This window comes from Gallus gallus, chromosome Z (genome assembly GCF_016699485.2).
Source record: "Gallus gallus isolate bGalGal1 chromosome Z, bGalGal1.mat.broiler.GRCg7b, whole genome shotgun sequence".
Classification (NCBI taxonomy): Eukaryota; Metazoa; Chordata; class Aves; order Galliformes; family Phasianidae; genus Gallus; species Gallus gallus.
In genome coordinates, this window is record NC_052572.1 from 83,970 (window position 1) to 94,401 (window position 10,432).

The window sequence follows — 10,432 nt, forward strand, 5'->3', positions numbered from 1 at the left end:
ATGGGTCTCAATGGGTCTCACTGGGAGTCAATGGGTTCTATGGGTCTCTATCGGTCTCTATGGGTCTCAATGGGTCTCAGTGGGTTCTATGGGTCTCAATGGGTCTCTATGGGTCTCAATGGGTCCCAATGGGTTCTATGGCTCTCAATGGTCCGAATGGGTCCCAATGGGTCTCTATGGGTCTCTGTGGGTCCCAATGGCCCTCAAGGGGTCCCGATGGGTTCTATGGGTCTCAATGGGTTCTATGGGTCTCAATGGGTCCCAATGGGTTCTATGGGTCTCAATGGGTCCCAATGGGTCTCAATGGGTCCCAATGGGTTCTATGGGTCCCAATGGGTTCTATGGGTCCCAATGGGTCCCAATGGGTTCTATGGGTGTCAATGGGTCTCTATGGGTCCCAATGGGCCTCAATGGGTCCCAATGTCTCTCAATGGGTCCCAATGGGTCCCAATGAGTTCTATGGGTCCCAATGGGTCTCTATGGGTCTCTGTGGGTCCCAATGGCCCTCAAGGGGTCCCGATGGGTTCTATGGGTCTCAATGGGTTCTATGGGTCTCAATGGGTCCCAATGGGTTCTATGGGTCTCAATGGGTCCCAATGGGTCTCAATGGGTCCCAATGGGTTCTATGGGTCCCAATGGGTTCTATGGGTCCCAATGGGTCCCAATGGGTTCTATGGGTGTCAATGGGTCTCTATGGGTCCCAATGGGCCTCAATGGGTCCCAATGTCTCTCAATGGGTCCCAATGGGTCCCAATGAGTTCTATGGGTCCCAATGGGTCTCTATGGGTCTCTATGGGTCCCAATGGCTCTCAATGGGTCCGGATGGGTTCTATGGGTCTCAATGGGTCTCAATGGGTCCCAATGGGCCTCAATGGGTCCCAATGTCTCTCAATGGGTCCCAATGGGTCCCAATGGGTTCTATGGGTCTCAATGGGTCTCACTGGGAGTCAATGGGTTCTATGGGTCTCTATCGGTCTCTATGGGTCTCAATGGGTCTCAGTGGGTTCTATGGGTCTCAATGGGTCTCTATGGGTCTCAATGGGTCCCAATGGGTTCTATGGCTCTCAATGGTCCGAATGGGTCCCAATGGGTCTCTATGGGTCTCTGTGGGTCCCAATGGCCCTCAAGGGGTCCCGATGGGTTCTATGGGTCTCAATGGGTTCTATGGGTCTCAATGGGTCCCAATGGGTTCTATGGGTCTCAATGGGTCCCAATGGGTCTCAATGGGTCCCAATGGGTTCTATGGGTCCCAATGGGTTCTATGGGTCCCAATGGGTCCCAATGGGTTCTATGGGTGTCAATGGGTCTCTATGGGTCCCAATGGGCCTCAATGGGTCCCAATGTCTCTCAATGGGTCCCAATGGGTCCCAATGAGTTCTATGGGTCCCAATGGGTCTCTATGGGTCTCTATGGGTCCCAATGGCCCTCAAGGGGTCCCGATGGGTTCTATGGGTCTCAATGGGTTCTATGGGTCTCAATGGGTCCCAATGGGTGTCTATGAGTCTCTATGGGTCCGAATGGCTCTCAATGGGTCCCAATGGGTTCTATGGGAGTCAATGGGGCCCAATGGGTTCTATGGGTCCCAATGGGTTCTATGGGTCCCAATGGGTCCCAATGGGTTCTATGGGTCTCAATGTGTCCCAATGGGTCCCAATGGGTTCTATGGGTCCCAATGGGTTCTATGGGTCCCAATGGGTCTCAATGGGTTCTATGGGTCCCAATGGGTCCCAATGGGTTCTATGGGTGTCAATGGGTCTCTATGGGTCCCAATGGGCCTCAATGGGTCCCAATGGGTCTCAATGGGTCCCAATGGGTTCTATGGGTCCCAATGGGTCCCAATGGGTCTCAATGGGAGTCAATGGGTTCTATGGGTCCCAATGGGTCCCAATGGGTTCTATGGGCCTGAATGGGTCTCTATGGGTCTCTATGGGTCCCAATGGGTTCTATGGGTCCCAATGGGCCTCAATGGGTCCCAATGGGTTCTATGGGTTCCAATGGCTTCTATGGGTCCCAATGGGTCTCAATGAGTTCCAATGGGTTCTATGGGTCCCAATGGGTCCCAATGGGTCTCAATGGGTCCGAATGGGTTCTATGGGTCTCAATGGGTTCTATGGGTCTCAATGGGTCTCTATGGGTTCTATGGGTCCCAATGGGTGTCTATGGGTCTCTATGGGTCCCAATGGGTCTCAATGGGTCCCAATGGGTCCCAATGGGTTCTATGGGTCCCAATGGCTCTCAATGGGTCCCAATGGCTCTCAATGGGTCCGGATGGGTTCTATGGGTCTCAATGTGCCCCCATGACCCCCCCACCCCTCCCCCCCCATTGCTTCAGGCCCTATCGGAGCAGCTGAGCCCCCCGGATTTGGCGCAGGGCCGCCTCTACCCCCCGTTATCCCACATCCGGGAGGTGTCCGTCTGCATCGCCGTCCGGGTGAGCACAGCCCCCCATATCCCCCCCCAAATCCCCCCCCAAAAACCCCATAGACAGCGAAGGCTCTATGGGTCCCAGTGGGTTCTGTGAGGCTCAATGGGCTCCAATGGGTTCTATGGGCGTGAATGGGTTCCAATGGGTTCCAATGGGAGTCAATGGGTCTCAATGGGAGTCAATGGGAGTCAATGGGTCTCAATGGGAGTCAATGGGCCTCAATGGGCCTCAATGGGAGTCAATGGGTCTCTATGGGCCTCAATGGGTCTCAATGGGTTCTATGGGAGTCAATGGGTTCCAATGGGTCTCAATGGGTTCTATGGGGCTCAATGGGTTCTATGGGTCCCAATGGGTTCTATGGGTCCCAATGGGTCCCAATGGGTTCTATGGGTCTCAGTGGGTCTCAATGGGTCTCAATGGGCTCCAATGGGTTCAATGGGTCTCAATGGGTCCCAATGGGTCCCAATGGGCCTCAATAGGTCTCAATGGGTTCTATGGGTTCTATGGGGCTCAATCAGTCCCAATGGGTTCTATGGGTCCCAATGGGTCCCAATGGGTCCCAATGGGTTCTATGGGTCCCAATGGGCGCCTATGGGTCTCAATGGGTCCCAATGGGTTCTATGGGTCTCTATGGGTCCCAGTGGGTCCCAATGGGTTCTATGGGTCTCTATGGGTCCCAATGGGTCCCAATGGGTTCTATGGGCCCCAATGGGTTTCAATGGGTTCCAATGGGAGTCAATGGGTCTCAATGGGTGCCAATGGGTTCTATGGGTCTCATTGGGTTCAATGGGACTCAATGGGTTTCAATGGGTTCCAATGGGTTCCAATGGGAGTCAGTGGGTCTCAATGGGAGTCAATGGGTTCCAATGGGTTCCAATGGGAGTCAATGGGTTCCAATGGGTTCCAATGGGAGTCAATGGGTTCCAATGGGTTCCAATGGGAGTCAATGGGTTCCAATGGGAGTCAATGGGTTCCAATGGGTTCCAATGGGTCTCAATGGGAGTCAATGGGTCTCAATGGGTTCAATGGGTCTCAATGGGTTCAATGGGTCCCAATGGGTTCAATGGGTTTCAATGGGTTCCAATGGGAGTCAATGGGTTCAATGGGTCTCAATGGGCCTCAATGGGTCTCAATGGGTTCTATGGGCGTCAATGGGTTCCAATGGGTTCCAATGGGTTCCAATGGGAGTCAATGGGTCTCAATGGGCTCCAATGGGTTCCAATGGGAGTCAATGGGTCTCAATGGGTCTCAGTGGGTTTCAATGGGTTTCAATGGGTTCCAATGGGAGTCAATGGGTTCCAATGGGTTCCAATGGGTCTCAATGGGAGTCAATGGGCCTCAATGGGCCTCAATGGGTTCAATGGGTCTCAGTGGGTCTCAATGGGTCTCAATGGGTCCCAATGGGTCTCAATGGGTCCCAATGGGTTCCAATGGGTTCTATGGGTCTCAATGGGTCTCAATGGGTTCTATGGGGCTCAATGGGTCTCAATGGGTCCCAATGGGTTCTATGGGTTCTATGGGTCCCAGTGGGTTCTGTGGGGCTCAATGGGCTCCAATGGGTTCTATGGGTCTCAATGGGTTCCAATGGATTCCAATGGGTTCCAATGGGAGTCAATGGGTCTCAATGGGAGTCAATGGGTTCCAATGGGTTCCAATGGGTTCCAATGGGTTCTATGGGCGTCAATGGGTTCCAATGGGTCTCAATGGGTTCCAATGGGTCCCAATGGGAGTCAATGGGAGTCAATGGGTTCCAATGGGCTCCAATGGGTTCAATGGGTCTCAATGGGAGTCAATGGGTTCCAATGGGTCCCAATGGGTTCTATGGGGCTCAATGGGTCTCAATGGGTCTCAATGGGTCTCAATGGGTTCTATGGGGCTCAATGGGTCTCAATGGGTCCCAATGGGTTCTATGGGTTGTATGGGTCCCAGTGGGTTCTGTGGGGCTCAATGGGCTCCAATGGGTTCTATGGGCGTCAATGGGTTCCAATGGGTTCCAATGGGAGTCAATGGGTCTCAATGGGAGTCAATGGGTTCCAATGGGAGTCAATGGGCTCCAATGGGTCTCAATGGGTTTCAATGGGAGTCAATGGGCTCCAATGGGTTCTATGGGTCTCAATGGGAGTCAATGGGTTCCAATGGGTCCCAATGGGTCTCAATGGGTCCCAATGGGTCTCAGTGGGTTTCAATGGGAGTCAATGGGTCTCAATGGGTCTCAATGGGAGTCAATGGGTCCCAATAGGTTCTATGGGTCTCAATGGGTTCCAATGGGCACCAATGGGTCCCAATGGGTTCTATGGGTCTCAATGGGACTCAATGGGTTCCAATGGGTTCTATGGGTTTCTATGGGTCCCAATGGGTTCTATGGGTCTCAATGGGTCCCAATGGGTCCCAATGGGTCTCAATGGGTCTCAATGGGTTCTATGGGTCTCAATGGGTTTCAATGGGTTCTATGGGTCTCAATGGGTCTCAATGGGTCCCAATGGGTTCTATGGGTTCTATGGGTCCCAGTGGGTTCTGTGGGGCTCAATGAGCTCCAATGGGTTCTATGGGCGTCAATGGGTCTCAATGGGTCCCAATGGGTTCCAATGGGAGTCAATGGGTCTCAATGGGAGTCAATGGGTTCCAATGGGTCTCAATGGGTCTCGATGGGTTCTATGGGTCCCAATGGGTTCCAATGGATCTCAATGGGTTCTATGGGCACCAATGGGTCCCAATGGGTTCTATGGGTTCCAATGGGTTCTATGGGGCTCATTGGGTTCTATGGGAGTCAATGGGTTCCAATGGGTTCAATGGGTGCCAATGGGTCCTAATGGGTTCCAATGGGTTCTATGGGTCTCAATGTGTCCGAATGGGTCTCAATGGGTCTCAATGGGTCCCAATGGCTCCCTATGGGTCTCAATGGGTTCTATGGGTCCCAATGGGTCCCAATGAATACCAATGAGTCTCAATGGGTCTCTATGGGTCCCAATGGGTCCCAATGGGTTCTATGGGTCTCTATGAGTCTCAATGGGTTCAATGGGACTCAATGGGTCTCAATGGGTCCCAATGGGTTCTATGGGTCTCAATAGGTCTCAATGGGTCCCAATGGGCGCCAATGGGTTCTATGGGCCTCAATGGGTGTCAATGGGTCCCAATGGGTTCTATGGGTCTCAATGGGTTCCAATGGGTCCCAATGGGTTCTATGGGCCCCAATGGGTTTCAATGGGTTCCAATGGGCACCAATGGGTCCCAATGGGTTCCAATGGGAGTCAATGGGTCTCAATGGGTTCCAATGGATCCCAAAGGGTTCTATGGGTCTCATTGGGTTCAATGCGACTCAATGGGTCTGAATGGGTCTGAATGGGTCCCAATGGGTTCTATGGGTCCCAGTGGGTTCTGTGGGGCTCAATGGGCTCCAATGGGTTCTATGGGGCTCAGTGGGTTCCAATGGGTCCCAATGGGAGTCAATGGGTCTCAATGGGTTCCAATGGGCTCCAATGGGTTCAATGGGTCTCAATGGGAGTCAATGGGTTCCAATGGGTCCCAATGGGTTCTATGGGGCTCAATGGGTCTCAATGGGTCTCAATGGGTTCCAATGGGAGTCAATGGGTCTCAATGGGTCTCAATGGGTCCCAGTGGGTTCCAATGGGTCTCAATGGGTCCCAATGGGCACCAATGGGTCTCAATGGGTCTCAATGGGTCCCAATGGGTCCCAATGGCTCTCTATGGGTCCCATTGGGTTCTATGGGTCCCAATGGCTCTCTATAGGTCCCATTGGGTTCTATGGGTCCCAATGGCTCCCAATGGCTCCCAATGGGTTCTATGGGTGTCAATGAGTCCCAATGGGTCTCAATGGGTTCTATGGGTCCCAATGGGTCTCTATAGGTCCCAATGAATCCCAATGGGTCCCAATGGGTCTCAATGTGTTCTATGGGTCCCAATGGGTTCAATGGGTCCCAATGGGTTCTATGGGTGCCAATAGGTCTCTATGGGTCCGAATGGGTTCTATGGGCCTCAATGGGTCTCTATGAGTCCCAATGGGTCTCAATGGGTCCCAATGGGTTCTATGGGTCCCAATGGGTTCTATGGGTCTCAAAGGGTCTTAATGGGTCCCAATGGGTCTCAATGGCTCTCTGTGGGTCCCAATGGGTTCCAATGGGTCCCAATGAATCCCAATGGGTCTCAATGAGTCCCAATGGGTTCTATGGGTCCCAATGGGTCTCAATGGGTCCCAATGGGTTCTATGGGTCTCTATGGGTCTCTATGGGTCTCAATAGGTCTCATTGGGTCCCAATGGGCATCAGTGGGTTGTATGGGTCCCAATGGGTCCCAATGGGTCCCAATGTGTTCTATGGGTCTCAATAGGTCTCAATGGGTCTCAATGGGTCTCAATGGGTCCCAATGGGTCCCAATGGCTCTCTATGGGTCCCAATGGGTTCTATGGGTCCCAATGGCTCTCTATAGGTCCCATTGGGTTCTATGGGTCCCAATGGGTCCCAATGGCTCCCAATGGGTCCCAATGGGTCTGAATGGGTCTAATTGGGTTCTATGGGGCTCAATGGGTCCCAATGGGTCCCAATGGGTTCTATGGGCCTCAATGGGTCTCTATGAGTCCCAATGGGTCCCAATGGGTTCTATGGGTCCCAATGGGTCCCAATGGGTCTCAGTGGGTCCCAATGAATCCCAATGGGTTCTATGGGTCCCAATGGGTCTCAATGGGTCCCAATGGGTTCTATGGGCCTCAATGGGTCTCAATGAATCCCAATGGGTCTCAATGGGTCTCTATGGGTCTCAATGGGTCCCAATGAATCCCAATGAATCCCAATGGGTCTCAATGAGTCCCAATGGGTTCTATGGGTCCCAATGGGCCTCAATGGGTCTGAATGGGTCCCAATGGGTCCCAATGGCTCTCTATGGGTCCCAATGGGTTCTATAGGTTCTATGGGCGTCAATGGGTCTCTATGAGTCCCAATGGGTTCTATGGGTCCCAATGGCTCCCTATGGGTCCCAATGGGTCTCTATAGGTCCCAATGGATCCCAATGGGTCCCAATGGGTCTCAATGGGTCCCAATGGGTCCCAATGGGTTCTATGGGTGCCAATAGGTCTCTATGGGTCCGAATGGGTTCTATGGGTCTCAATGGGTTCCAATGGGTCTCTATGAGTCCCAATGTGTCTCAGTGGGTCCCAATGGGTTCTATGGGTTCTATGGGCCTCAATGGGTTCTATGGGTCTCTATGGGTCTCAATGGGTCCCAATGGGTCCCAATGAATCCCAATGAGTCTCAATGGGTCTCTATGGGTCCCAATGGGTCCCAATGGGTTCTATGGGTCTCAATGGGTCCCAATGAATCCCAATGGGTCCCAATGGGTCTCAATGTGTTCTATGGGTCCCAATGGGTTCAATGGGTCCCAATGGGTTCTATGGGTGCCAATAGGTCTCTATGGGTCCGAATGGGTTCTATGGGTGTCAATGGGTCCCAATGGGTTCCAATGGGTTCAATGGGAGTCAATGGGTTCCAATGGGAGTCAATGGGTTCTATGGGTCTCAATGGGTTCCAATGGGTCCCAATGGGTTCAATGGGTTCCAATGGGAGTCAGTGGGTCTGAATGGGTCTCATTGGGTTCAATGGGAGTCAATGGGTTTCAATGGGTCTCAATGGGTCTCAATGGGTCGCAATGGGTCTCAGTGGGTTTCAATGGGAGTCAATGGGTCTCAATGGGAGTCAATGGGTCTCAATGGGTCTCAATGGGAGTCAATGGGTTCCAATGGGTTCTATGGGTCTCAATAGGTCTCAGTGGGTCTCAATGGGTCTCAATGGGTCCCAGTGGGTCCCAATGGCTCTCTATGGGTCCCAATGGGTTCTATGGGTCTCAATGGGTCCCAATGGGCCTCAATGGGTCCCAATGGGTTCTATGGGTCTCAATGGGTCCCAATGGGTCCCAATGGGTTCTATGGGTTCTATGGGTCCCAATGGCTCTCTATAGGTCCCATTGGGTTCTATGGGTCTCAAAGGGTCCCAATGGGTTCTATGGGTCTCAATGGGTGTCAATGGATTCTATGGGTCTCTATGGGTCCCGATGGGTCCCAATGGGTTCTATGGGCCTCAATGGGTCTCTCTGAGTCCCAATGGGTTCCAATGGGTCCCAATGGGTTCTATGGGTCCCAATGGCTCTCTATGGGTCCCATTGGGTTCTATGGGTCCCAATGGGTCTGAATGGGTCTCAATGGGTTCTATGGGTGTCAATGGGTTCTATGGGTTCCAGTGGGTCTCAATGGGTCCCAATGGGTTCTATGGGTCCCAATGAATCCCAATGGGCCTCAATGGGTCCCAATGGGTCTCTATGGGTCCCAATGGCTCCCAATGGGTCTCAATGGGTCCCAATGGGTTCTATGGGCCTCAATGGGTCTCTATGAGTCCCAATGTGTCTCAATGGGTCCCAATGGGTTCTATGGGTCTCAATGGGTCTCAATGGGTCTCTATGGGTCCCAATGGTTCCCAATGGTTCCCAATGGGTTCTTTGGGTTCTATGGGCCTCAATGGGTCCCAATGGGTCCCAATGGGTCTGAATGGATCCCAATGGGTCCCAATGAGTCTCAATGGGTCCCAATGGGTCCCAATGGGTCTCAATGGGTCCCAATGGGTTCTATGGGTCCCAATGGGTCCCAATGAGTCTCAATGGGTCTCAAAGGGTCCCAATGGGTCCCAATGGTTTCTATGGGTCTTAATGGGTTCCAATGAATCCCAATGGGTCCCAATGGGTTCTATGGGTTCTATGGGTCCCAATGGGTCCCAATGGGTTCTATGGGCCTCAATGGGTCTCTATGAGTCCCAATGGCTCTCTATGGGTCCCAATGGGTTCTATGGGTTCTATGGGCCTCAATGGGTCTCTATGGGTCCCAATGGCTCCCAATGGGTCCCAATGGGTCTGAATGGGTCTAATTGGGTTCTATGGGGCTCAATGGGTCCCAATGGGTCCCAATGGGTTCTATGGGTCTCAATGGGTCTCAATGGGTCCCAATGGGTTCTATGGGTGCCAATAGGTCTCTATGGGTCCGAATGGGTTCTATGGGTGTCAATGGGTCCCAATGGGTTCTATGGGTCTCTATGGGTCCCAATGGGTTCTATGGGTCCCAATGTGTCTCAATGGGTCCCAATGGGTTCTATGGGTCTCAATGGGTCGCAATGAGTCTCAATGGGTCCCAATGAGTCTCAATGGGTCTCTATGGGTCCCAATGGGCGCCAATGGGTCTCTATGAGTGCCAATGGGTCTGAATGGATCCCAATGGGTTCTATGGGTCTCAATGGGTCCCAATGAATCCCAATGGGTTCTATGGGTCTCTATGGGTCCCAATGGGTCCGAATGGATTCTATGGGTATCAATGGGTCCCAATGGGTTCTATGGGTCCCAATGTGTCCCAATGAATCCCAATGAATCCCAATGGGTCTCAATGTCTCCCAATGGGTCCCAATGGGTCCCGCCCCCCATTGCGACCCCCAACCCCCCCCCCCCTTCTCGTCGTCCCTCCGTTAGGTGATGGAGTTTCTCTACGCCAACGGGATGGCCTTCCATTACCCGGAACCCCCCGAGAAGGAACCGTACGTCCGTTCCAAAGTGTGGACTTCCCAATACGATTCGTTCGTCCCCGACGTTTACCAATGGCCCCGAAACGCCCCGTCCTAAAAAGGGGGATCCCCCCCCACCACCCCCCAAATCCCCTCCCCCCCATAAAAAGGCCCGGCGAAGCCCATAGGAAATGGGGTTCTTTTGGGGTTGTGGGGGATGGATGGGGCGTGAAAGGGTTAAATGGAGGGAGGAAGTGGGGGAGGGGAAGGGCGGGTGTGGGGGATGGGGGGGGCGGAGACTTCAAACCGGAAGTGGGGGTGGAGTGGGCCGGAAGTGGGGGAGGGGAGGGCGGAGACTTCAAACCGGAAGTGAGGGTGTGGCGCATGGGGTGTGGGAACCTTAAAACCGGAAGTGGGGGAGGGGAAGTCCGGATGTCGGGGAAGGGGAGGGCGGAGCCTTCAA

The 10,432-nt window shown here is 53.1% G+C and overlaps 1 protein-coding gene across 4 annotated transcripts in view; it reads left to right on the forward strand.

Moving 5' to 3' along the window:
* The window catches only part of LOC107050579 (NAD-dependent malic enzyme, mitochondrial-like), a 41,292-nt gene extending 31,139 nt beyond the window's left edge, over positions 1-10,153 (forward strand). For 2 of the 4 annotated variants that reach the window (XM_040655661.2, XM_040655660.2), the window contains exons 15-16: positions 2,333-2,431; positions 9,938-10,153. In XM_040655661.2, coding sequence (XP_040511595.1) covers positions 2,333-2,431; positions 9,938-10,087 — 249 coding nt within the window. In that variant the 3' untranslated portion in view covers positions 10,088-10,153. The remainder of the gene's footprint in view (positions 1-2,332; positions 2,432-9,937) is intronic. The other 2 variants (XM_046905722.1, XM_046905720.1) reach the window with 2 other exon arrangements.
* Positions 10,154-10,432: the final 279 nt, after the last annotated feature.